Source organism: Rhinolophus ferrumequinum, chromosome 10 (genome assembly GCF_004115265.2).
Source record: "Rhinolophus ferrumequinum isolate MPI-CBG mRhiFer1 chromosome 10, mRhiFer1_v1.p, whole genome shotgun sequence".
In the NCBI taxonomy this organism is placed as follows: Eukaryota; Metazoa; Chordata; class Mammalia; order Chiroptera; family Rhinolophidae; genus Rhinolophus; species Rhinolophus ferrumequinum.
In genome coordinates this window covers 118,898-146,753 of record NC_046293.1, presented here as the reverse complement: position 1 = coordinate 146,753, position 27,856 = coordinate 118,898, and the positions used below count along the sequence as shown (strand labels likewise).

Sequence of the window (27,856 nt, the reverse complement as noted above, 5' to 3'; positions counted from 1 at the left end):
TCCGAGCAGATGGGAGGGCAATGCCCAGGAGCGGTGTGGCTGTGTGAGGTGGCACGGTGTGCAGCTGCCCCTCAGCTCCGCCCCCTGACTGCAGGTCAGTGGCATCCTCTGGCCTCGGCACTGACCTCACTGTGCCTTATGTGGAAGTCTTGAGCCCATGGCATGGCTCCGTTCCCATCTTCAAGTCCACTGGGATGTCACTTTCTCAGTGCTTCCCTGCCCCTGCCCCCTCCCCTCTGCCCAGGTGTGAGCTGGGCTCCTGTAAGTGGAGGCTTATAATCGAATGCACTCATCCTGGTTGGTGGGAGGTTTCAACTAATTGACACCGGTGAGACAGCCCAGTTGGCACGTGGCAAGTGTGTACTACTGTTACTGTCAGTGTGTGGGGGATGGGTAGTGCTGAGCAGGGGCCGTGAGAACTTCTAGGCGGGGAGGGTCTCTGTTGTGTGGGGGACCTTGCTCGCTCCGCCATTTGTCGTTTGGGGCAGCCTGCGGGGTCTCTGGTCCCACTCCCCACATAAGAACGCAGGATGTGACTAGGCCAAAAAGGAACACCCACGGAGCCATAGGTAGGGGAGTCATACCACTATCATCTCATTGGAGGCTGGAGTCACACGACCTGCAACCTGCTGTCCGCCTCTCTGCCTGTCAACCGACCGCCTTACTCGACACCACTCTCGACTCACCAACCAGCGCAGCCTCGGCAGTAATATCAGTGGCTAATTGGCTCACTGGTTACACTGCCACAACTGATGGCCATTGACTACCCGAGCCAGCACCTTTCCATGTGAGGCCGAGAGCCTGGAAACTGCTCTCTGGGACTCTGTCCCCACAGTCTCCCACAGGGGGCATCTTAGTTGAGGCCTGGGGAAGACAGGGATTACCTGGGTGACAACAGGGTGTAGAGGTGAAGAGCTTGTCAGACGGTGGAGTCACAAGCAGGTCAGGTTATGACAGGTGCATGTAAAGGGGAGGACCCCAAGACCACCCAGGGTAGGAGGGAGTATCAGTCTCAGACCAGATACAGAAACCACTTCTGCGGACAGATCACTCCTGTGAATGACACCCAGGTGGGTGGCTGACTGGTCCCCAAAACCATCCATACATCATTAAAGCTCATCCGTCCATCACATGAGCATTTTATCAGGAATGTTAATTTCGTCCCAGAAGGAATTCTGCCCAGCCCAGGTGTGGGACAGTGTTTCCTTTCCGGTGCTTTCAAGGAACAAGAGCTTGGAAAGCGCATCTTTTCCAGCAGATCCAATGTTTGCTCCCTGAAGTGGCTGCAGGCAGCAGACCGTGGACTCAGTCAGCCAGGACGTCTGCTGCACAGCTGTGTGGCCTGGCGTGGCGGGCTGGGAGGCAGCTGGCATCGTGCAGGCACAGGGCTTGGGGAAGTTGGTCCTCCATCCAGCTGACCTGATGGTGAGCACAGGTTCTAGATCCAGGGGGCTGGGTGGTGCTGACCGTCTGTGCTCTAATTAAAACCCATGTGAGTGCAGCTGACATGCTGGAAACTCCTTGGTTTAATGGAGAAAATGGCATCCAAAAGCTGAGAGAGACAGGAGTATATTGTACTTGACGTGCTCAGTTGTCCCCCTATTGTCCTCTGAGACATGAGGGGCGTACTTTGGAGTAGTGAGGGGCAGCAACAGCTTTGAAAGGCTCTGGGAGGCTGGCCTGTGTAGGGCGGAATGAAATGGAGTGAAGAGATCCTGGGGTGGCAGAGGCCATGTGGCCAGGCAGGCGTGGTCACCATGATGGTCAAGAAGAATGCTGTGGTCTCAGAGACCTTTGGCTCACTGGCCGTGGAGTCACCCTTGGAACAAAAACAGGGCAGTGTCAGTGCAGATGGGAGTGGTGGCGGAAAGATCCTCGTCTCAGGAACGTGGCCCGGACTTGACTCACAGTGCAGGAGAGTCAGCTCCCCTTCCAGTTCCTGGACGTGATTCATTCGCAGACCAGAGGCCCCACCAGAGGGAAAGACCTGGCGGAAACACCCAAGGCTGGACTGTCTTCCCCTGGCCTCCCCCGCAGGGCGCTGCGACTCTGCCCAGAATGGCTGTTCCCTGCCAGGGGGCGGCAAGGCACCTCAGGCTCTCAGGGGTTGTTGGTCTCTGGCTCTGAGCTAGTGCCACTTCCCAGACTGATCCCCACCCCTCCCCAGTCCGCTGATCAGAGGGGGAATTTGGAGGTCAGATGAGACATGCATTGTGGGCCACAACAGACACAGTGGGTATGTGACTATCGTGTTAATTTCTCCGGTTCACATATCATTTGGATAGATGCACTGAGCAGATGGCTGACACTTCCTGCTGACCCAGGCAAGGTCTCTCCAGCTGGGAAGCCCAGTGGAGGCTCCGAGCTCCCCTCCCCTTCTGGTGTTGAGAAAACACCAGCTACTTTGACAGCTAACCCCCAAATGTCAGTGACTGAGTACAATAGATGTTTGTTTCTTGCTCACAGAGAGTCCAGTTTGCAATGTGAGCAGGGATGGGGGAGGGACTCCCTGCTTCACACAGTCATTTAGGGTCCCAGGCCAAAGGAAGTGCTGCCATTTTTGACATGTGGATTTAAGGTCACCATGGAAGGGAGAAGAGCGTGCACTCAGGGATAGGCAAGAGGCATTGTGGGTCAGACCTGGGAGTGGCGCACGTCATTTCTGCCCAAGTCGATTCCAGAACCCTGTGACATGGCCCGACCTAGACGCAAAAGGGACTGGGGAGTACAGAGCTAGGCTAGGAGATGTGGTCTGCTGGAGCCAGCAGTTGGGCCATCAGCTTTCTGACACCTCCGTTTGCTGACTCTGGCAACAAGAGTAACTCCCCAGGGACCAGTTCTATGGTGGTGTTGGGGGAGAGTGTATTTCTAGAAGCTCAGACTACATGTTTCAGTCCTCCCAATGATTTTGTGGGCAAAAATTCCATGTGTTAAATCCCTTTCTGCTAAGACTAGCCACACAGGGTCTGTAATCTACACCCAAATCCTAGCTTCTACAATCAGTGACATGAGAGGTCACGGAACTGGGAGGCCATGGTGCGAGGAATGGAGATGGGTGACGTCAGGATGTGGATGAGCAGGTGACCCATGAGCAGGGCGCCAAGGTCCGCAGGGAATGAAAACATGTTGACCAGGTGGGACCCATCTGATCACTGCTCTATTGGTAGTGCCTCATACTTTGGGGGTTGTGTGCGTGTGTGTGATAAACGTTTTCAAATGCAGTATATTCTTCTGTTCATTTATGGATTCATTTAATATCTCTCCAGCAAAAAAAATCATTATATGTGCTGGCTGTGTAACTGAATAAGAAAAACAATTCCACCAATATAATCTAAAACTCCTCTATTGCAAAGCACTTGGAAATGCTGATAAAAATATAATAAACATTCTTTTAAATGTACAGCTGAGCTTGAAAGAAAGCAAGAGATATCCCCAGAGACACACAATGAAGTGGAAACGAAAGGCAACAGAGTAAGCAATTTAGATTCTCACACAAAGTCAGGACTTTTAAAGACCCATAATTTCAGTGCAAAGCTAGAAAGACTAGGGAAAACAACCCTGCTTTGTAGGAAAGAAATGAAAGATTTTGTAATGGCCTCACCACAGATGGAAATCGAATCTCCCTCAAAATTCATAAGTATAGATTTACCTTCAAATGGGTATGGATTTTAAATACATACTACCTGGGTGGTTTGGAATTAGTTGAAGTAGTTGCAGGTTGGCAGCAGTGAGGTGCCTGGCGGGAGCACGTGCACACCTTCTCTGGAGGCCTCCAGTCTCAGCTTAGTCCCTCCAGGTTCCCACAGACTGGATTCACCAAACATGAGATCACAGTCTAAAATCACAAAATATGTAAGTATGCTAAAAATACAGAGATAAAAGATTGAAAACCTGAACAAGGAATGAGAAACTACTGGAAAGAATCAGAAAAGAAAAAGAAAAGCATCTGATAGATTTGAAAAGGAAGAAAACATAATTTTAGAAATGAAAAATATAAGAGTTGAAATTTCAATGGGCGGGTTAAATAGCAGACTAGACACAGCTGAGAATTATTGAACTAGAAGATGAGTCTGAAGAAATTACTCCGAATACAAAATAGATAGACTGGGAGATGAGAACCCTTTGCAGAAGTTAGAATGAGAAGGGCTAGCATATTGAAAAATTTATAATCTTGAAAACAATTTCACACTTTACAATTTTATTAACTATATTCCTAATGTTGTGGGACCATCACCGCTCTCCATTTCCGGAACTCTTTCATCACCCTAAACTGAAACCCTAGCCATTAAACAGTAACTCCCTATTCTCTCCCCCACCCCAAGCCCCTGGAACCTCCATTCTGTTTTCTGTCGCTATGAAACTGTATTCCAGATACTTCATATAAGTAAAGTCATATAATGTTTGTCCTTTTGTGAATGTCTTATTTCACTTCACGTAATGTTTTCAAGGTTCATCCATGAGGTCTAATATATGTTTAATAGGAGATACTGAGGAGACATAATATTCAAAAAGATAATAGCAGAGAATGTTCAGATTTGCTGAAAGACATAACTCCTTAGATTCAAGAATCACAACAAATCCCAAAGAGGATAACTAAAACTAGCCAATATAATAAGGCAAGACAAAGAAATACAAGGCATAAAAATTTCAAAAGGAGGACGTATTGTGCTATTTGCTGATGACCTGATAATGTAGAGGATACTAAGGAACGTATAAAAATGCTGCTGGAACTAAGTGAATTTCACAAGATTACAGGCTACAAAGTTTATATACAAAATCAGTTGTATTTTTATGTACTAGCAACCAAAAATTATAAAATAAAACTAAAAAATTTCATTTGCAGTAATGTGAAATAACAAAATTCTTAGGAATAAATGTAACAAAAATGTGCAAGAACTCTACCCTGAAAACTACTAAGCCTTTCTGGGATAAACTAAGGAAGACCAAGATAAATGATAGCATATACTGTGTTCGTACATTGGAAGAATCAATATTCTTAAGATGTCCATTCTCTCTAAATATATTTATAGATTAAATGCTATACCAATCAAGTTCCCAGCAGGTTGTTTTTGTAGAAATTGACAGCTTGATTCTAAAATTTACATAGAAATGAAAATGACCTAGAATAGCCAACAAAATTTAAAAAGAACAAAGTTCTTTAAAAGGAACAAAGTTGTAGGATTTATGCTATCTGATTTCAAGATGTACTACAAAGTTATAGAAACTAAGAGTGTGGTATTAGAGAAAGTATATAAATATAGATAAACGGGAAAAGAATAGAAAGTTCAGGAATAAACCCACCTGTATGTGGTCAACTGATTTTCAACAAAAGTGCAGAGGCAATTCAGTGGGAAAGGAAAGTTTTTTCAAAAATGGTGCTGGCACGTCCTTAGAGGAGTCAAATCCATAGAGACAGAGAGCAGAATAGTGGTTCCCAGGGGCTGGGGGAGGGGGAGGAGAGTGAGTGAATGGACACAGAGATTCTGTTTGGGAAGATGAGAGAGATCTGAAGATGGATGGTGGTGATGGCTGCACAGCATGTAAATGTACTTAATGACACTGAACTGTACACTTAAACATGGTTAAAATGGTAAATTTTATTATATATATGTCACCACAACAAAAATACTTTAAAATAATTTTTAAGTGGTCTGAAACAATCGGACACCCATAAAGGGAAAATACAAACATCAACATTTTTTGAACATCACAAACAAAATTTAACTTTAAATTAAATCACAGACCTAAACGTACATGTTAAAACTACAACTTCTGGGGTGGTCGATGGCTCAGTTGGTTAGAGCGCGAGCTCTGAACAACGGGGTTGCTGGTTTGAGCTGCGCCCTCCACAATTAGATTGAAGGACAGCGACTTGGAGCTGATGGGCCCTGCAGAAACACACTGTTCCCCAATATTCCCCTCCCCCAAAGTCCATGTGTTTTAAAACAAACTACAACTTCTACATGAAAACACAGGAGAAAATTTCTGTGCTTTTGTGGTAGGGAAAGATTTCTTAGAACACACAGAATATGAACAATAAAGGGGAAAATAGATTCTATAATCATGAAAAACTCTTGTTCTTTGAAAGAGACTATTGTGAAAGTGAAAAGGCAAGCCACAAAATTAGAGAACTTTTGCAGTACACATATCTTACGAAAAATTTGTATCCAGATTATATAAAGAGCTCCTAAATTTCAACAGGTCAAACTACCCAGTTTTTAAAAAATGGGCAGTAGACTGAACAGACACTTCACAAAAGAAGACATGTAAATGGTCAATAAGCACATGAAAAGAGGCTCCATTTCATTAGTCATCAGGGAGATGCAAATTTAAACACACAAAGAAATACCCAGACACATCCAGTAACATGGCTACAATAAAAAAGACAGGCAATACCAAGTGTTGGCAAGGATGTGGAGGACCTGGCAAAAGATGAAATGAAATGGTACTACCATGCTGGAACACTGCTTGCCAATCTCTTGAAAAGTTAGCACACGTCTACCGTAAGACATAGCTACTCTATTCCTAAATAGACGCCCAAGAGAAACGAAAGCATAAGTCCACATAAAAACTGTACACAATGTTCATAGCAGTTTCATTCATAATTGTCCCAAACTGGAAACAACCCAAATATGCCCATAACAGATGAATTGATAAGCAAAATGTGGTATTTTGATAAAGGAATACACGCGAACAAAAGGAACAGATTGAGTGGGACTGGTCCTTGGGAGGGCTTCCCTTTGGGACGAGGGTGGGCCTGGGGGCTCCCTGGCGGAAAGTGAGAAAGCCCAGATGGAGGGGCTAGGGGCCACCTTTTTGTAAAGAGCTAAGCCTTTGCTGCAGGGACAGCTCCACCTCCATAGCCCCTTCATCTACTTGGGGACAGCTGTGTGCCCTTGCGGGAGCGTCAGCAGAACCCCTTGTCCCCCCTCCCCGCCTGCACTCCAGCAGGACCCACTGTGCTGAGCCGGTCCCTTCCCCAGCAGCCTCCATATCATTTGGGCTGCATGGCCAAGTCTTCAGCTTCTATTGGCCTTTCCACTTCCTGATCCCATCTGCATCGTCTCCCAGAGGTTCCTTTAAATTATTACTCCATAATCCATGTGCCTGTCTTCCAGCACTAAGGTGGGCTTATTTAAAAATATACTTTGTTCTTTTTAACACTAACATATTGTATACTTAAAAATGGCCATGATGGTAAACTTTATGTTATGTATTTTTACAATAATAATAATAATAATAATAATAATGAACCCCAAACCTCTTGAATAGGAAGTGATCTTTGGGAGGAAGGAAAGATGGGAGAGAAAACCATAGTCTTGAAAGAAAAAGTAATTGTAACCCGAAATGTGAAATTAACCAGGCAGATATTCCTCACTTTTCATTTTGCCGTTAAAACAGCATTTGCTTCCATTGTCGTAGATTAAATGGCCATATAGGCGTGGATTTATTTCTGGACTCTCTATTCTGTTCCATTGATCTATGTGTCTGTTTTTATGCCAGTACCATGCTGTTTTGATTACTGTAGCCTTGTAGTATAATTTGAAGTCAGGTATTGTTATACCTCCCACTTTGTTCTTATTTCTCAAGATTGCCTTGGCTATTCGGGGTCTTTTATGGTCCCATATAAATTTTAGGATTATATGTTCTATTTCTGTGAAAAACGACGTTGGCAGTTTGATAGGAATTGCATTGAATATGTATATTGCCTTAGGCAGTATGGACATTTTAACTATATTAATTCTTCCTATCCATGAACATGATATGTGTTTCCATCTATTTATATCTTCCTTCATTCCTTTCTTCAGTGTCTTATAATTTTCTGAGTATAGATCTTTTACTTCTTTGGTTAAATTTATTCCCAGGTATTTTATAGTCTTTGGAGCGATTGTAAATGGGATTGTTTTTTTAATTTCTCCTTCTGATGTTTTATTATTGGTATATACAAATGCAACTGATTTCTGAATATTAATTTTGTATCCTGCTACTTTACTAAATTCATCTATCAGCTCTAATAGCTTCTTGGTGGAGTCTTTAGGGTTCTCTATATATAGCATCATATCATCTGCATACAATGATAACTGTACGATGGAGTAATGACAGTCTATTCAATAAATGGTGCTGGGAAACCTGGACAGACACATGCAAAAAAATGAAGTTGGACCACCTCCTTACACCATATACAAAAATAAATTCAAAATGGCTTAAAGACTTAAATGTAAGATCTGAAACCATAAAATACCTAGAAGAAAATATAGGAAGAAACTTCTCAGACATTACCCGGAGTAAGATTTTTACTGATATATACCCTCGCTCGAGGGAACTAAAAGAAAAAATAAACATATGGGATTATATCAAACTAAAAAGTTTTTTCACAGCAAAGGAAACCATCAATAAAACAAGAAGGGATCCTACTGAATGGGAAAAGATATTTGCCAATGATATATCTGATAAGGGATTAATATCACAAATCTATGGAAAACTCACTCAACTCAACTCCAAAAAAACAAACGATCCAATTAAAAAATGGGCAGAGGACTTGAAGAGACATTTTTCTAAAAAGGACATACAGATGGCAAACAGACATATGAAGAAATGCTCAACCTCACTAACCATCAGAGAAATGCAAATAAAAACCACAATGAGATACCACCTCACCCCAGTCAAAATGGCTATCATCAATAAATCAACAAACAACAAGTGCTGGCGCGGATGTGGAGAAAAGGGAACGCTTGTGCACTGTTGGTGGGATTGCAGATTGGTGCGGCCACTATGGAAAACAGTATGGAGGTATCTCAAAAATCTGAAAATGGAACTACCTTATGATCCAGTAATTCCACTCCTAGGTATCTATCCGGAGAAATCCAAAACTTCAATTCAAAAATCTTTATGCACTCCTATGTTTATTGCAGCACTATACACAATAGCTAAGACATGGAAACAACCAAAATGCCCATCGGTAGATGACTGGATCAAGAAACTGTGGTACATTTATACAATGGAGTATTATGCAGCCATAAAGAAGAAAGAAATCTTACCATTTGCAACAACATGGATGGATCTAGAGAACATTATGTTAAGTGAAATAAGTCAGACAGAGAAAGATAAGTACCATATGATCTCACTTATTTGCGGATTCTAAAGAAAAGAATAAGTGAATGAACTAATCAGAAACAGTTTTGGAGACAAAGAGGAAAAACTGAGGGTTGCTAGATGGGCGGGGGGGTGGGGGGTGGGGGGGAGGGGGAGGGGATTGGAGGGCAGTCGGTGACCATAGGATGGCCACGGGCTTGAAAATTAATCTGGGGAATGTAATTTGGTGGTTACCAGAGCGTAAGGGGGTTGGGGGGTGGGGGATGAGGGTGAGAGGGATCAAATGTATGGTGATGGAAGGGGAGCTGACTCTGGGTGGTGAGCACACGGTGTGATTTGTGGATGGTGTGATGCAGAGTTGCGCACCTGAAGTCTATGTAATTTTGCTGGCAGTTGTCACCCCAATAAATTAAAAAAACAAACAAACAAACAAAAAAACCAGCATTTGAAATGTAATGGTCTTCCTAAGGACAGCCGAGTTCAGCCTCACTCTGCTCCATCACTGCATGTGAAGGGCACTCATCAGAATGCGCTTCGTGGTGGAGAGGACAGAAACCACTTTATGATGATAATAAAAACTTGAGTGTTTACTCCAATAGCAGTCCCGGGCTGGAGGTGCTCCTCTGAGGTTTACCATGTGCCAGGTGTACAGTAAGCATTTTCCCTCCACGTTGCTCAACTACCCCACACAATGCCCCAGGAGGCCAGGCATATGTGAGTGAGCCCAGAAGGCAGGCACCTGGCCTCCTACCCAGAATGAATGAGGGTACGAAGCAATTCCTGCCATTGTCCCCAACTTACAGAGCATACACAGAGACACAGGGAGGCTAAGAAGCTTTCCCAGGCCGCCTGGGTGTTTGGGGCTGAGCTGGGATTCTAATCCAGGCAGCTGCCCCACAGCTATGCCTTCAGTCTCTGCATTATGTGGGCTTTCAACAGAGAAGGGATATTTATTGGCTCTTAAAACCAAATGCAAGAAAATCAGAAGTGGTATCAGATTCTAGGGACTAAATTTAGGGACTCAACCCCTTTCAGAACCATCCTTTTCTCCCATATTTATATTTCTCTCAGTGTTGCTTTCTTCTCAAGGCTGCTCTTTGGTCACCAGTAGCTGTTAAGTTCACATCTCTTCTACGTATCCAAAGACTGGAAAAAGAGTTTTTTTTTCCTACTTATGAGAGGAGCAGGATTTTTACTGGCCCTGCTGGGGTCACAGGCCAACTGCCATGGTTCAAATCCTGGTTTCTGTACTGACTAGCCATATGTAAGTTTGGACAAGTTACTCGCTCTAGTTTGCTTTTGTTTCCTCATCTGTTAAATGAGGACAAATGACAGGGCTTGCTCAGTGATTCTGTAATGACTAAATGAGTTAATACATGTCATACACTTAGAATGACATGTAGCACTCAAAAACCTTAGTGAGTGATCTATTTTCATTAACTCAGATTGCATATTGCTTTTTTATTTAAGCAATTTTCACAAAGTCTTGTGGTGGTCTCCCTGTGGAGTAATAACCATTGCCTGTCTCCATCATCTCTGGAGTCTGAGTTATATTACCCTTTGTAGTCCCCACGGCTACCAAAACAAGAAAGTAACATAAAAGAAGTCCCAGGCTAGTGGTCCTCCTCAGAAGGGACACAACTTGGCTGCTCAGGATTCCCTGATTTGCAGCCCCAAATGAGTTCACAATCCAAATCACAAAATTCTCACAGAGTCAATCTACATGAGTGAGAGCCAGTAGACAACACAGAGAGCAGGATTAGACCAGCAAAAATTTCATACAATGGAACTATTGACTAGAATTAAAAAGTAAATATTTTTGAAATGATTAAAGACAGAAGACATTTTAAAATTGATTAAATTAATAAAGACAATATAAAGAAAAAGCAGGGCAGATTTGATAACGGACCAAAATAGGGTTGCTAGAAACAAAATCTATGATTATTGAAATTGAAAGCCCTATGAAGGAAAACAAAACAGAAAACAAAACAAAAAACAAAACAAACAAAACCCCTATGGATGGGATTAATAGCAGATTAAACACAATCAAAGAAAGAATTAGTGAGATGGAAGTCAGAATTAGGAAAATTATCCAGAAAACCGCACACAGAGAGAAAAATCTTCAAAGTATTGAGAGGAATATAATTGTCAATGTATAATTCTACACTGGCTAAATTATCATTCAAGAATTGGTGTGAAATAAGACATTACAAAGGCTGAAGGAATTTGTCACTATTGGACATTCATTTAAAAAAAAAAATTGTCTAAAGTATGTATTTCCAGGAAGAAGAAATTCAACCCAGAAGGAAAGAATGACATGTAAGAAGAAATAGTGGGGGTGGCCGGTTAACTCAGTTGTTCAGAGCATTGTGCTCTTAACAACAAGGTTGCCGGTTCGATCCCCACATGGGCCAGTGTGAGCTGCACCCTCCACAATTAGATTGAAACAACTACTTGCCTTGGAGCTGATGGGTCCTGGAAAAACACCCTTAAAATAAATAAAAGTTAAAAAAAAGAAGAAGAAATAGTGAGTAAAGAAACTGATTAACATGTGGCTAAATCTAAACAAGCATTCACTGTGTGATAGTGATAGCAATAAGACTAATTAATTTGGAGGTCAAACACAACATGAGCAAAAACCTGTGATGAGGAGTGATCACAGTTAAAGTATTCTAAAGTCTTACTATTACATGGAAGGTAGGATGTTAATGACGTCTAGCCTTTGTTAATTGTGCATGTTGAAAATTTAAGTGTATTTATGAAAATGATTGACAGAGAATGCATCACTTCCAAACCAATGGAAGTTGAGGAAAAGGGGAATAAGGAAAACTTGGTGAATTGAACAGAGGGCAGAAAAGGAGAAAAGAGAAGCATAGAGCAAAAGACAGACAACACAAAATAAGATGGTAAAAATAATTTAAAACATATCATTAGCCATAATAAACACACCATTAAAGGTTAAAAATTGTAAGATTTATTTTTTTTTAAATCTAGCTACATATATTACCTACCAGAAGCACACCGAAGTATATAACACATAAAAGGAAAATAATGGGGGAATACATATATATATATATATATATATATATATATATATATATATATATATATTTGATATAAAAAAGTGGTGTGGCTATATTAATTTTTGGAAAGAATAAAATTAAGGCAAAAAGAATTGTGAGGGATCAAGAGTGGTACCATATAATGATAACAGAAAAAGTTTGTCAGGAAGCTATAATAATCCTAAACCTGTTAGTATTTAAAAACAAGTCCCCAAATAGGCAAAATTTCATGGAGAGATTGCTAAAGCCACTGTCAAGCAGATGGAAAATTAGAAAGGGCACAGAATATTTGAATAATACAATTAACAAGCTATCAATGGAATATGTACATCCTTGCATCCAATAATTGCTGTTGAACAGATAGGACAGCTTTACAAAAATAAGACCATGCATATGGCCACAAAGAAAAGTCTTCACAGAATCCCCAAAAGCCAGCACTGAGCAGACCATCTCCTCTGACCATGATGCAATAAAATAGGAAATCAGTATTTAGGGTTAGTCCTCCCTCCAAGAGTATACATTTGAAAATTTAAATAAGTATATTTTTCAGTAATTCCCAAGCCAAAAAAATATATTGATGTTAGAAAATCAGAACGAGATGAAATTAAAGATACTACTCATCAAAACTTAAGGGATGGGACTAAAGTGGCACTTGGTAATTTACAGCTTTAGATGCTCATTGGCAGAAAAGAGAGAGACTAGAAGGAGAGTCAAGTGTGTGTTTTCAAGAAATTAGAAAAGGAATCATAACAAAATAAAAAGAAAAGCACAGAAAAATAAACAGAACACAATAAAATAGAGATGATTAACAAAATGAGAAGCTGATTCTTTAGAAATAGATTTCTATTCCTAGAAAAAGAAAATTTAACAAGTCAAACTCAGGATGAGATAGGACCTACACACACTGATAGATACTAACAACTAGAAGCAATAAAAAATTTACCCGTGCTCGCTTCAGCAGCACATATACTAAAAATTGGAACGATACAGAGAAGATTAGCATGGCCCCTGCGCAAGGATGACACGCAAATTCGTGAAGCGTTCCATATTTTTCAACAAAAAAAACCTCATAGACACAGACAATAGTTTAGTGGTTACCAAAGGGTAAGGGGAGTGGGGGGTGGGAGATGAGGGTAAGGGGGATCAAATATATGGTGATGGAAGGAGAACTGACTCTGGGTGGTGAACACACAATGTAATTTATAGATGATGTGATACAGAATTGTACACCTGAAATCTATGTAATTTTGCTGACAATTGTCACCCCAATAAATTAAAATAATAAATAAATAAATTAAAAAAAATTTACCCACATGAGAGACCCCTGATCCAGACTTTATAGTCAACTGAGCACCCAGGATTCCTGCCTCATGCCAAGTGCTCTGGAGTTGGGAAGAGGGTCTGATCTGAAGAGAGGAAGCTGGGTGTGAACAGCTTACAAATGCAGGTGGAAGCTTTGATTTGTGCATTGAGCACCCACTGTGCACCAGGCACTCCCTGTCTCAGGGCCTCGGACATCCGTGAACCAGGCAAAGCACAGGGAGCCTACCTTCTGCTGGGGAAGACAGAGACTGAACAATGAACAACTAACAGGTGAATTACAGTGGGTTACAAGACAGTATGTGCTGTGAAAGAAAGAGAAGTAGGTCAGAGTGTGGGGTGGAGGCCCATGGGGTGGGGGGTGGGGGGCACTTGGGGAAAGACTGTAGACTGGGGGAAGGGGAAGCGCAGGTGGGGAGGGCCTGACAGGGAGAACCACACACCTCCCACGAGTTGTCATGGAAACCAAGGGGAGTGAGGGTTCAAGGGGAATCAGGTGAGACAGGAGAGAAAGCATAAGGCTGACTGGGGCCAGGTCACTGTGGCTGAGGCGGGTGGGAGGGGAGGAGAGGGAGGGCCATGGGTGAGGAAGTGGGCCCCAGAGGTGTAGCAAGGTGTGATGCAGAAGGGGGACACATCTGAGCTCAACTGAGGCAAATGACTCTGCCAGGAGTCCACCAGGAGGGCCAGGCCTTGGATCCAGTGAGGGTATGGGGCAGCAAGGGCGGCCGAGTGAATGCTGGACCTTTGCTGCGCCTGTGGGTCTGGGGCAGCTGTGGGGTGGTGGGCTGGGGTATCCAGGCCTGGGTTTGCCCTGTACCAGGCACTGTTGTGTGTTTTGCCCACATGAACTCCCCCAGGCCCCATGAAGCCTGTTTGTGTCTGCATCCATGTGGTGGGAGAATACGGAGAGCAAGCGTGGTTGGTGAGAAGGATGGATCTTTCTGGAATCCTGGTCCTGATGGAAGGAGTGAGACCATGGGGCCTGGTAAACCCTCATCTTCAAGGACAGACTCGAGAGCAGAGGGAGCAGGGCTGGGCCGGGGAGGCAGGCAGGGGCAGGCAAAGGGTTCTGTGCCTGGGAGGTGGCTTCTGGGGGACCTACTGAGGGAGCGGTGGCCAGGGGCTGCTCAGGGCACATGGGGGAGGTGAGGAGGAGGCCGGGGTCTTTATTCTCCACAAAATAAAGTGCACAGACGCCCTGCCCCTTGGCTTCCGCCTCTAAATCCACCACGTTGCAGGGACGGAGGCCGTAATGTGGGTACGGTGCTTCTGGGAGTGTTATTTTTGCTGCTGCCGAGGTGGTGGTGCCGGGGGAGTGTGCAGCTCGGATTCCTTCATTATGAGCCCATCTTATGTGCCAGGCTCTCTGTGGAACCCAGCGCTGAGCCCAGCTGAGCCTGGAGACACGAGTGTGTTGGTTGCTTATCAGCAAAGATGTGAGGTTTTCTCCCGAGAGAGAGGCTGGACAGCCACGCAGGGCTAGAGTGGGGAGGCCTGGGCGGGCTGAAGGGCCCCATGAGGTCCAGGCTGGGTGGGCAGGCAGGCGGGTGGCCATCCATGCCCTGGGCAGCTTTGCAGGGAGGTCCGGGTGTGGAGAGGTGCAGCCTCCTCCCTGCTGCTCCCTCAGAGTCAAGGACTCTGGTGAGAATGTCCACAGCCTGGCAGCGGTCCCAGGGGGGTGAAGGGCTGGAGACAGAGAGTAAACGCAGGTGGAGGTGGTGATGGGAGGGGGGGCAGGGCAGCTGTGGTTGACTTGGGGAAGGGAGGAAGCAGGGAAGGGGCAGGAAGATGGTGGAGACACTGAGGGCGGGAAGCACGTTTCCTCTCCAGGGCTGGGCCAGGAAATCCAACCCTCGTGCTTCCCAAGGTGCTTCCTGCTGATAAATGGGTTTCCAACAGCCCCTTCCTGCTCCCCCCTTTCCCCACCCCTCCCATCCTGTCACAGCCCCCAGGGGACCCTCAGCTCCCTCACTCATGCCAAGCCAGTGGCCTTGGGAAGAGCCTAGACAGGGGTGGGAGGCCTGGGCATCAGGCCACACTTCCCGGCAGGGAGGGTCCACCCGGCTTGGGGAGAAAGCAGGACGAGGCCCACAGACAGCGCTGGACATTCGGCTCTGAGTGGTCAGTGGGGTCCTGGGATGCAGAGATTTTTCCTAAAGGGGTGGTGGTGGGGGGGGGGAGGAGAGCACCAGGCACCCTTAGGGGTCAGAGCAGGTCCTTGGGAAGGGGGCCTGGCTCTGGGGTGGAGGCACAGGGATGTGTATGCGGGCGGTTGTGGTGACCAGGTGGGATCAAGGCGGCTGTGGGGAGTGAGCTGTTCGACACTGTCCCCCATGGGGCTAGGGTGTTTCTAGGTTGCCTTGGGAAAGGGTGGAGAGGTTTATGTGGGTTCATTCAAGTTTATTCCTGGGAGGCTCAGGAATCCGGGGTTGTTGTTGCAGGGGGGCTGGGGTGGGGGGAAGCTGGGGTCAGCAGCTTTCCACCAGGCTCCAGAGGGTGTCCCTGTGCTGAGCTGTTCCCTGAAGGTTGCCAAGTGTGTCCTCGGGGAGGGTGAGCAGCTCTGCTAGGAGGGCCAGGGCCTGTTTTTCTGGGGGGAGTCAAGGCACGTTGGGAGAGTTCTGTGGGAGTCAGAGACTGTTTCTCCAGAGATCAGGGATATTGCGATGTTTTGTGGCTGCTTTGCTCTCAGGAGTCTTGGGAGCACTGTTTTCGCAGCACTGGGGTAGTTCTGGGAGGCTCACCAGGGTTGGGGGCGCCTGGCACGCTCCATTGGGGTGGTGGTGCCTGAGCTAGTTTCTTCACTGCGCTCCCCTGTCCTCCGCCCACTCATCACCCCCTCCCGCGTTGCCACGACAACGCATAAAACTAAAATTCACTTCCCCGTCGCAGGTGGAGACTAGTAGCGCCCCCTCCTCTAAGCCCTTCCTCATAGGTCGCGCCCCCATCCTGTCGTCGCTAAGGTGACGAGGAGGGGGCTACAGGCGTTGGATCTAGGCGGACCTGGGAGCCTGGAGAAGGGGGACAGGGAGAGGCGGGCCTCAGTGTCCGGAGCGAACTCCCCAAACTCGGCTAGGGGTGGGGGCGCCGCACTGAGCATTGTTCGGCGTGGTGGGGCTCATTGTCTCTAGCAGTGGGCGGGCACCAGCCCCAACCTCGCCCGAGGTCTCCACCGTCCTAACCCAGGACTGGGGCAGGATCGGTCCCTTCACGTCCCCCGGGCCTCGAGTGGGGTGGGGCAGGGTGGGGAGGTCGGCAGAGTGGGACAGAGGCCGCCACCCCCGGAAACTCATTCTGGTTTTCTCTCCCCTTCCTGCCCTACCTCTGATCCTCGTGCCCGACGCGGCCCCCACCCCAGCTCGGGGACTCTCCTCGCCTCCTCTTCCCCGGTGGTCCGCGGAGGCTCGCTGCTCAGCCATCCCCCAAAGCAAGGCCTAGGGCTCCCCCCGCCCCCGGTACACCCTCCCGCACCAACCCTCCTACCTGACCCCAGGACCCTGCATCGTCCCCCGCCCCCGGTACAGCCCGGGGCCACCCCCGCTTCTCTCCCGCCGCAGCCCCTCCCCCTTCCCCGCCCCCGGGAAGGCCCCCTCCCCCTTCCCCCGCCCCCGGGGAAGGCAGGCGCCGCGCCGCGCCGGGGCCCATGCAGCTGAGCCGCGTCGCCGCCGCCGCTCCTGCGGAGCCCTCGGCGCCGCTGTCCCCCGCGCCGGCCCCGGCCCCAGCCCCCCCCGGCCCCCTCCCGCACAGCGCGGCCGACGGGGCTCCGGCGGGGGGCAAGGGGGGGCCGGGGAGCCGCGCGGAATCCCCGTGCGCCCCGCTCCGGGCCGCGAGCAGCCCGGGCCCCGGCCCCTGCGTGGGGATGGACGGCCCCGGGGCCAGCGCCGTGGTCGTGCGCGTCGGCATCCCGGACCTTCAGCAGACGGTGAGCCCCGCCGCCCCGGTCACCGCAGCTCCCCCGCCCTCCTCGCCCAGCCCCCCACCGGCGTGCTCCGAGCGGGGCGCGGGAGATCCCGGGCCAGCGGCTACTTACCCCTCCCCCGCCACCTCCGCCGGGACCCTCCCCATCTCCCGCCGGGGGCGGGGTCCGGGGAAGCACCGCCCTCGGAGGCGGGGCCTCGCCCGCTGGACGCAGAGGAGCGGGGTCCGTGGCGTGGGCTCGAGCCCGGGGCTCCCGAGCCCTGGCTCCTGAGCCCGGGGCTTCCGCGGGGACCCCGGGACTTGATGCCCTGCGCGTTGCCGGGCAGGGCCGGTCGGCGCTCATGAGCCCGCTCCGCCGCAGAAGTGCCTGCGCCTGGACCCGGCCGCGCCCGTGTGGGCCGCCAAGCAGCGCGTGCTCTGCGCCCTCAACCACAGCCTCCAGGACGCGCTCAACTACGGGCTCTTCCAGCCGCCCTCCCGGGGCCGCGCTGGCAAGTTCCTGGACGAGGAGCGGCTCCTGCAGGATTACCCGCCGAACCTGGACACGCCCCTGCCCTACCTGGAGGTGAGCCGCGGCCGGGGCGGAAGGAGAACGCGCAGGGCGCGACCAGCCGAGCTCCGTGACTTGAGCGGTGAAGGGCACGGACACGGACACGAGGAGTTAGTGCAGAAGCGGTGGGGGGTTGTGTGCCGGCCCGGTGTGCAGGGCCTGCAGTCAGCAGCAGGTGCGGTGGGAGCCCTGAGCTTGGTCCTGCAGGGGGTGTGAGCGGAGCGCCCAGAGCAGCATGAGGAGTAAGCAGCACGGTATCTGTGTGCTCGTCGGCCCCCTCCCCGGCGGGGAGTCTGTCAAGGCAGACCAAAGCTGTCTTTCATCATTTGCTCGCCCATTTATGTAGCCTTGGAATGCTGGGTTAGGCTTGGGGACAGAGTCGTGGCAGGGGATGGCAAACGCGTTGAGCAGTGGAATAAGCACATGGCAGCTTAGCTCAAAGTCGGCCTCTGTAGTGGGACAAGAACGTGGGGTCAGTCCTTCCTGAGAAGGGTGTATGGGAAGGTAAGGCCTGGAACCAGGTCTTGGAAAAGGAGTGGGGTTTTCCAGGGAGTCCTGGAGACAGGAAGGGGACAGACAGGCCATTGCAAGCCCCGGACTGCTAGGGGTGTATCACCTCGAGCTTGGTGTTGCTCTGTGTCCATGGCAGTGTGTGTGGGATTTGTGGGGGGCTCAGGGAGTGCCTCTGTAATTGGGGGTGGGTGAGCAGTGGGGCCTGAGCTGCGGGAAGAGGCTAGTTCAGTGCACTCGCTCACTCAGCCCAGGGGGGTGCTTTTTCCCCGCCTTTTCTTTGCCTGAGCAGTTTCGATACAAGAGGCGAGTTTACGCCCAGAACCTGATCGATGATAAGCAGTTTGCAAAGCTTCACACTAAGGTAAGGAGGTAGCCACAGGGAGGGGACCCTAGAAGTTTCTTCCTGCCTGGCGGCCCACATTCCCCCACCTCAACCGTGACTGGCTTTTGTGATGTCAAAACTGTCCTTTGAAAGCTCCTTTTTGAGGCACTGCCTCTGCTCCCAGAACCCCCCCACCCCAGCTAGGGGCTGACCACAGCCCCTTCAACTTTGGCTCGGCCTGTTTTCTCTGTTGTCAGAGGCCCAGAGTGGGTGTTGGGGGTGGCTGGAGGGCTGGGTGCCGACTCGGCACCGTGGCCGTGGGGTGGGTGGTCTGGTGATGGGTTCCAGTCAGATGAGACTCTTGCTGACCTCTCTGGTGGGCTTCGTGGGTGGGGGGGGGGTCTGAGAGCATATCTTGGTGGGAGACAAGTGAACAGGTACATGATGTGGTCACTGGAGGAGCTGGGCAGGGGTGGGGAGAGCAAGGAGCCCTCACTTGGTGATCACCCGCGCTGGGCACTTAGAATTAGGCATCTCATCAGTTTTCTCCTGGGAGGGACTGTTTTTATCCCATTTTGTAGACACTGAGTCCCAGAGAAGTTAAGTGACTTGCTCACAGCTGTGCAGCCAGGAAAGCTGGAGCTGGACCCACATCTGTCTAACTCTGGGGCTCTGTGCCCAGGCACATGTGTGGGGTGACTGCAGGGCACCATTGTTAGGTGGGACTGACCCCAAATGCTCTCTGGGGAGCACCTTGCTGCCTTTTCGGAACGTAGGAGGGGCAGGGTGGGTGCTACGATCCCTCCCCACAGGTGGACTCCCTGAGCTCCCCCCTCAGGCTCCTGTGGACCAGTGGACATTTGCTTGCTGGACATTTCTCTGGAGTCTAGGAGAGGGTTCCGAACACTGTCACCCCTGTGCCCCAGTGACCCCTCTGTGACCTTGGATCCTCCATGCCAGACTTCTCTGCTGCCCCAGAGCACTGGTGGTCAGCAGACACGACTGTGGCTGGGCAGAGACTTGTGGAAAGTTTCCTCTCTCCCTCCACTTGCCCTGGTGTGACCCTGTCACCCTGGGTTCCTCCCATGGTTACCCCTCCTCCAAAGCTGTCCTCAGTGACCTACAGGACACTGGTGACTCTTGACCTTCAGTGAATCTCCCTTGTTTTTCGGATGAGTTTTACTCCTTACCAAGCCCTGTGTTTCTGCTGCCTGGGCTCCAGCTGGCCCCTATCATCATACTGCCTACCCTGGGTCCGGCTGATGTCCCCTCAGTGGTCAGCCCTTCCTCCTGCTTCATCATCCTCACCCACCTGAGGAGGCCACGTCCTGTGGAGTGGTTCCCGTGGTGCCCTCTCCTGTCCCTGGTGTGCTCTGAGTGTTTCTAGAAGGCCTGGGGACTCTGGCATCTGTAGCACCAGCAGGGGCTCAGTGAGGCTTTGCTGAGTCAATTAATGCATACGGGGCAGTTAAAGTCATGTCACAGATGGGGTCAGCTAGGGGTGGAGAAGGGCCCCTGGAGTGGGGGTCTGCCATGGGGTGAGCTCGTGAGGAAGATGGGCCAGAGAAGGAACAGGCCATCTTGGGAGTGATGAGGATGCAGGGCAAGTTGGGGCAGGGAGAGAAGCTGGGGCAGCAGATGCCCCAGAGGTGGCCCGGGGCTGGTGGAAGGTAGGTGACGGTCAGATGACAGTGGCTGTGATGTTGGCTGACCAGTGTGGCCTGGTGTTCTAGGCGACCCTGAAAAAGTTCATGGACTACGTCCAGCTGCACAGCACGGACAAGGTGGCCCGCCTGCTGGACAAGGGGCTGGACCCCAACTTCCACGATCCTGACTCAGGAGGTGAGCAGCACAGCAGGGAGGGGCGTGGCGCTGGAGTGACTGGGTTGTAACCTTCCTCTGTCCCTGAACCCAGAGTGTCCTCTGAGCCTCGCGGCCCAGCTGGACAATGCAGCCGACCTGCTGAAGGCGCTGAGGAACGGTGGCGCTCACCTGGACTTCCGCACTCGTGATGGGCTCACCGCTGTGCACTGTGCCACACGCCAGCGTAACGCGGCAGCTTTGACGGTCAGTCCAGTGTGGGGGTCCAGGCCTGGAGGGGCACGTGGCCCAGGATGGGGAAGCCAGACCCAGCACGGACAGACACTGAGCTCCTAACCCTCAGACCCTGCTGGACCTGGGCGCTTCCCCTGACTATAAGGACAGCCGCGGCCTGACGCCCTTGTACCACAGCACCCTGGGGGGCGGGGACGCCCTCTGCTGTGAGCTTCTCCTGCACGACCATGCCCAGCTGGGGACCACTGATGAGAATGGCTGGCAGGAGATCCACCAGGTGGGCAGGGGTCATGAGGTGGGGAGTCCCGCCTCTGTGTGGGGGAGAGGTTGGGCTTGTCCAGGGACCCAGCAGCCTTGCCCCTCCCCCAGGCCTGCCGCTTCGGACACGTGCAACACCTGGAGCACCTGCTGTTCTACGGGGCCGACATGGGGGCTCAGAACGCCTCAGGGAACACAGCCCTGCACATCTGCGCTCTCTACAACCAGGTGTGTGCACGCGTGCACGTGCATGCCTGAGCCTGTCACTCCATGAGTGTATGTCCTGTGTCCTGCAGTGAGCTATGGCCTTGTAAGCATCTGTGTGCACGTCTGTTCCCTGAACACACGTGTGTTCTAAACAGCCAGGTGTGAACTGTGTGCATCTGGCCAGGTAGGACCTGCACGTGTGCGCCTGAGCAGCTCATCCTGTGCTGTGCACCTGTGGGTGTGCATGTGCTGTAACATCCTGACCCCCACTCCAACCCTTCCCACAGGAGAGCTGTGCTCGTGTCCTGCTTTTCCGTGGAGCCAACAAAGATGTCCGCAATTACAACAGCCAGACGGCCTTCCAGGTACAGGAGTGGCTTACAGGAGCGACAGCTGCTCCAGGGGCATCTGTCTGTCTGTCTCTGTGTGACTTGTTTTGCGGACCTGAGGCGATAAGGAAACTCATGCTAGGGTCTCCCCAGGGTGAGGTGGGGGACGGGTAGGCCAGTAGAGGTGGGCTCCCGGTGGTGTTCATTGAGGATAGTGAACTCAATCACTTCTAGGGAGAGAGAGGGCCTGCCCGGAGGGCTCTGGGGCCAGAGGAGAATAGGTATGGGCCTGACCTTCCACAGACAGGTGGGGTCCAGAGGCTGAACGGGGTGAGAGGGGTGGTCCCAGCCCCTGACTTAATTAGGTGATGTTTCTGAGCCTTTTCTCTGGGTGGGTTTGGTTCTCGGCACTGGCTTGACAAAGTGGACGGGTGTCCATGTGGCCTGGAGTTTGCAGGAGGAGTTGGAGACCAGGCCATGGGGACTTTGGGACCAAGGAGGGAACTGGGACTCTGTGCTCAGTGGCAGCGAGGGCCTTGGAGGCCTCTGAGGAGATGTGCGGAGTGCAGGCCAGGCCACTGTGGAGGCGGCAGTGGAGGCCTGTCTGGAAGGGCCCTTTGGAAAACTAGACGCAGGGGCTCGGGAAGGGGAGAGGGACAGTGAAGGCACAAGACAGCGCGGGGCCATGGCTGAGACAGGAGAGATGCTGTGTGTGGAGGGGCCGCTGACAGAACAAGCCGGCTGACCCGTGCTGGGCCCGGCGTGTGCAGGACTGTCTCGGTTTTAGCTCTGAGAGTCTCATCTCCCAGGATACTCCTCAGTCCCGGGCATACGGGGCTGGCAGGTTAGACAGGGGCTTGGGTCTGAGCCTGGGCCGCCAACCATGCATGGTAGACCCCACACAGGAGCCCGAGAAGGAGCTGCCAGGGGCCGAGGGGGCGGTGAGTTTGCTGCAGCTGAGCCTCCCTCCCGGCCCCCACCGCAGGTGGCCATCATCGCCGGGAACTTTGAGCTGGCGGAGGTCATCAAGACCCACAAAGACTCGGACGTTGGTGAGTTCCGCCCACTCCAGGTCTCTGCTGACTGTGGGTTTGTGGGGGTTGTCAGGGGCCCGACAGGTATAGGGCTTCAGGGGAGATGTTATGAGGCAGCCCTTGTGTCCTGAGCCTCTTTCTCCAGCTCTCGCTGCTAGCTGTGCTTGGATCTGTCAGTGGCCTGTCATGGACCCTACAGATATGGGACGTGTTGAGGGAAGAGCCTGTGTAGAGTGGACAAAGTGTCAGGTCAAGGTCAAGGGCATGGTTAGGTTAGGGCTGTTGGTTGGGGCCAGTGCTGGGTTTAGGGATCAACTGAGGTTGGCAGGGGGCTGAAGTTAGGCTCCAGGTTTGTTTTCCCGTTAGGTCACGCAAAGGGTCGGCAGGGGCAGTGGATCTCAGCCACTGACCTTCAGCGTTTTGCTCCAGCCTGGAACAAGAACTAGTTTATGGGGCCCATAGCGTGCCTCGGTCAGACGAGAGTATGTCAGGACAACACGGTTGTGGGGTGCATATGGGAACAGGCCACTGCTGTCCTCAGGACCAGGGGCTCGGAGCTCTCGTGTGTGGTCCCAGAAGGAAAACCAGGACATGTCGTCTAGTCTCAACTCCCAGGCAGGCAGGAAGATGGACACAGCTGTCACCTGTAGCCTCAAGGAGGTCCCCACCTAATCCCATGTCACTGGTGGGTGTGGGGTGTCTGGGGCTGCAGGAGTGGATGGGCCTCCCCTTCTGGAAAGAGTACTTTCTGGCCCTAGGCCCGCCCTCCAGCCACCTGGCCACACGGGCTCCCTTCTCAGCACCCTCTGTGTCCTGGTTGGCCCAGGTGTTTCTGCCCATGGCTCTCTCTGGAACAAGAGTCCCAGGCTCCCCTTTCTGTCATGAGTGCGGAATCTCCCACTTAAGAAAACTTAAAATGAGCGTGAGCAGCAAGCAGCGAGGGGTGGTCTCAGGTTAGGGTCCGTCTTACTCTGACGTGAGGGTACTGTTGGGGCGGGGGTTGGATTTTGGACGGGGGTTGAGATTAAGGTCAAGTTCGTGTTTGAGGACCTTCCTCTATAGAGTCTCCCTGAGCAGACCTCCCTCTGGTAAGACTGGGATCTGGGCCCCTGATGCCCCAAGCAGGGTCAGGGCACCCTGATCACAGATGGAGCATCTGAGGGCGTGAGCAGTTCCTGGAGCTGGCGCTGAGTGAATGAGTGAGCTGATGACGTGGTGTAGGGTTGGGGCCCTGGTTGGGCTGGGAGAGAGCTCTGATGAGGTTTGAGCTTGACTTGGTGGCAAGAGACAGAGTGAGGGCTCCATTCTGCTCAGACTGGGTTGTGCTTGGAGGTGGTCGTCAGCCAGGGGAACCCAGGCTTGTGGACGTGCAGGGCTCTCTTCTCTGCTGTGGTCGTCTATCCGTGGGAAAGTTTAGGGCCTCAGTTTCTCTTAAATAAAACATGGTCTTTTGCGTTATTTGCATCCGCTTCTCACCCCTGGCCTGGTGAGGGATTTGGTTCTGTGGGTCTGGCAGGTGGCCTTGGTCCAGCCGATTGCAGGACCAATTGTTTGTGACCCAGACTGAGAGGCAGGAAGGCCTCAGCTGCCTCTCATCTTGTGATGTGGACAGGTGCTCAGGGTGTACTCACCTGGTGGGGGTTGGGCAGACGGTGGCTGAGCCAAGGTCCCACTGTGGTCACTACTCTGCTGGCCGTGCACCTCACCTGCTCAGGTGTCACATATGCTCAGGTGATCTAGCCTGAGCTACATGGTAATGTGTTTATGAGTAATTCCTGTATGTCCTGTTATCTTAATTCACCCTCTCAGCAACCCCCCCCGAGTGACTGTTAGTCCATGTTTACAGAGGAGGAAACTGAGGCACGCGGGGGGTTAATGGCAGAGCCTATCCTCAGACCTAGGCCATCCAGGGGTCTGCCCTTGTCATCCCCACCCCCTGGCACTCACTCCAAAGACTCCCTCAGTGACAGACACAGATTGCCATGTCCCACCTCAGCTTGAGGACCCTGGGTGGGACCTGCACACAGGAGGAGCTGGGGGGAGCCTCTGCCCATCCACCCTCCTTTCTCTTCCTCACGGGAGGAGCCCACCTGGAGGGGTCTGATAGGCTGGGACCTGTCACCCTCAGGGACAAGACACCCTGAAGCCCCCTGACAGCCCCACTTGCACCCTCTAGAGTGATAGGCCTGAAGCAGGGCCCCTGGTGTCTCTGCTCTCTCACCTGTCGCCTTGGGCCACATCGGGTCCCCCCTCCCTGACACACACTTTCAAGCACATGTTCTGTCCCTCAGTACACTAGGGATGTTAATGTCATTTGAGTCACACAGGGATTGCGTTACCGTGGGACTCAGCAGGTCAGGAGCCTGGGTTCTGCGTTTGCACCGAGCCCCAGCACCTGGGGAGCCCCAGCACGCTGGCCAGCGGCCCACGTTCCACCTAACAGGCATCTAGAACAGGGCTTGGCAAACAGCCGCGGCCACGTCCAGCCTACAGCCAGCTTTTTCTGTTTTCAGTTGAGACTTTAAAATTGAGGATCTAAATTTCATGTGAAATGGAATTCATATAATATAAAATTAACTATTTTAAATTGACTGATTCAGTGGTATTTAGTACATTCACAATGTTGTGCAGCCAACTCTATTGGATTCCAAAACGTTTTCGTCCCCCGAGAAGGAAGGCCTGTGCACATTCTCTGTGCCACATTTCCTGTGTCAGCCCATCAGCCATTCACGTGCTTTCTGTCTGTGCGTTCCCCGAGCCCCGATACTTCATACAAATAGAATCACACACTATGTGGCCCTTAGTGTCTGGCTTCACTCACTCAGCTCACTCCAAGCTTTGTCCAGATTGCAGGATATGTCACTGCGTCATTTTTTTTGCGGCTGAATAGTATTCTGTTGTTTGTATACGTGACATTTTCTTTGTGCACCCATCCTTTGATGGGCACTTGGGTTGTTTCTACCTTCTGGCCGTTGTTTCTGCTATGAACATATGTGAAATGTATTTGTTTTGAATACCTGTTTTCAATTATTTTGGGTATATACTTAGTATTGGAATTGCTGGGTCACATCATAATTCTATTTTTAACTTTTTGAGGAACTGCCAAACTGTTTCCCACCATTTTATGTTCCCACCAGTGGTGTATGAGGGTTCCAAATTCTTCAAATCCTCACCAACACTTGTTCTTATCAGTTTTTAAAAAACTAGAGCTATTGCAGTCAGTGTGCGCTGGGATCTGATCGGGGTTCCGACTCCCATCTCCCTGGTGACTGATGACGTGAGCATCTGATCATGTGCTTGTTGGCCACTCAGATGTCTGGAGAAATGTCACGTCCTTTGCTCATGTTGTAATCACTCATGGAATGAGTTAGGAGTGTTCCTTCCTCTTCAGTATTTTGAAAGAGTTTGAGAAGGACTGGTGTTAATTCTGTTTTAAATGTTTGGTAGAATTCATCAATAATGTGCTAGGATGCTGGACTTTGTTGGGGGATTTGTGATTACTGACCCAGTCTCTTTGCTTGGTGTAGGTCTGTTTAGATTTTCTATTTTCTTTTTGAGTGAGTTTTGGAAATTTGTCCGTCTCATCTAGCTTATCTGATTTGTTCGCATATGATTGTTCATAGTATTCTCTCATGTTCCTTTTTAATTCTGTAAGATTGGTAGTAACATCCCACATTTCATTTCTAATTTTAGTTATTTGTGTCCATCTTTTTTTTCTTAATCTATCTAGAGGTTTGTCAATTTTGGTGATATTTTCAAAGAAACAATTTTGGTTTCATTGATTCTCCCTGTATTTCTATTCTCTATTTTTTTTAAATCTCTGTCTAACCTTTATTATTTCCTTGCTTCTGCTAGCTTTGTGTTTGGTTTGCTTCTCTTTGTGTAGTTCCGTAAGATGTGTAATTAGGATATTGATTTGAGACCTCTATCCTTTTTAAACATAGGTGTTTATAGCTATAAATTTCCCTCTTAGTACTGCTTTGGCTGCACCTCATAAGTTTTGGTGTTTGGTTTTGTTCTCATTTTCTCAAAGTGTTTTCTAATTTTCCTTGTGATTTCTATTTTGACATATTGGTTGTATAGGAGTGTGTTGTTTAATTTTTCACATATTTGTGAATTTTCCATTTTTATTCTGTACTTGATTTCTAGTTTCATTCTACTGTGATTGGAGAAGTTCCTTTATATGATTTCAGTCTCTTACAATTTATTAAGACTTGTTTTTTGGTGTAGCATATGGTCTATCCTGGAAAATGTTCCCTGTGCACTTGAGGAGAACATGTATTCTGCTACTGTTTGCGGAGTGTCTTCTCCCTCCCTCTCTGTCTCTTAGGTCTAATGGGTTCAAGTCCTTCCTTGTCCGTACTGATCTTGTCTCTAGATGTTCTGTCCATTATTGAAAGTTGGGTGTTGAAGTCTTAAGTATTATTATAGAACTGTCTATTCCTCTAAATGTGTCAATGTTTGTTTCATATTTTTGTTTGATACTCTGTTTGATGCATGCATGTTAATAATTGTTAATTTATTTATGAATTGACACTTTTATCAATATATAATGTCCTTCTCTGTCTCTTGTAACACTTTTTGTCTTTAAGTCTATTTGTCTGATATTAATATAGCTACTTAGCTCTCTTCTGGTTGCTGTTTACATGAAATATCTTTCTTTATCCTTTTATTTTTAACCTATTTGTGTCTTTGGATCATAAGTGATTCTTTTGTAAATAGTATATAGTTGGATCGTGTTTTTAAATAAAGTTTTATTGGAACCCAGCCACACGCTTTGCTTATATATCGTTTGTGGCCCTTTTTGTGCTACAGCGGCAGTGGTGAGTCCTTGCAGCAGAGACTACATGGCTTACAAAGCCTGAAATAGTTACTGATTCTTTCCAGAAGTTTGCCAACCCCTGGTCTAGACAGTCTTTGGCGGTTTCCCCGGTTATGGTCCACTGCAAATGGTCCCGTGCAGCAGTAATCTGGTGACATTTGTCACCATATCTCCCAAATTTGGGGCCTGTTTGTTCTGTCTCCTGAAGCCTGTAAATGGGCATTTCCAGGCGCAGATCTGAGCTTCCCCAGGACCTCAGTGTGGCAGACAGGATGAGTGGCTCTACCCCCGAATCTAGAGTGGAGCCAGTTTGGAATGTGACCTCCAATGCTGGCTTCACTCAGAGGGTGGCCAACTGTCCTGGTTTGTTTGG

General features: G+C 49.7%; 1 protein-coding gene, 1 long non-coding RNA gene and 1 other non-coding gene across 5 annotated transcripts in view; 2 read left to right on the top strand and 1 right to left on the bottom strand.

Moving 5' to 3' along the window:
- Window positions 1-367: 367 nt before the first annotated feature.
- LOC117028690 (uncharacterized) lies at window positions 368-18,036 on the bottom strand. Of its 3 annotated transcripts, none has more exons than XR_004424153.1 (3): window positions 17,953-18,036; window positions 3,684-3,835; window positions 368-1,819 (listed from the first exon to the last, which is right to left on the bottom strand). It is a non-coding gene; the product is annotated as an uncharacterized LOC117028690 (long non-coding RNA). The 3 variants fall into 3 exon arrangements; XR_004424151.1 differs by lacking the exon at window positions 17,953-18,036 and adding an exon at window positions 17,506-17,761; XR_004424152.1 differs by lacking the exon at window positions 17,953-18,036 and adding an exon at window positions 5,302-5,432.
- LOC117029515 (U6 spliceosomal RNA) lies at window positions 13,101-13,208 on the top strand. Its single transcript, XR_004424252.1, has one exon. It is a non-coding gene; the product is annotated as a U6 spliceosomal RNA (small nuclear RNA).
- SHANK3 (SH3 and multiple ankyrin repeat domains 3) overlaps window positions 17,119-27,856 on the top strand; it is a 46,528-nt gene continuing 35,790 nt past the window's right edge. Inside the window, 9 exon segments of the mRNA XM_033117551.1 lie at window positions 17,119-17,397; window positions 17,755-17,958; window positions 18,746-18,817; window positions 20,512-20,620; window positions 20,694-20,845; window positions 20,943-21,110; window positions 21,203-21,319; window positions 21,586-21,663; window positions 22,613-22,679. Of these exon segments, the coding sequence (XP_032973442.1) occupies window positions 17,119-17,397; window positions 17,755-17,958; window positions 18,746-18,817; window positions 20,512-20,620; window positions 20,694-20,845; window positions 20,943-21,110; window positions 21,203-21,319; window positions 21,586-21,663; window positions 22,613-22,679 (1,246 nt within the window).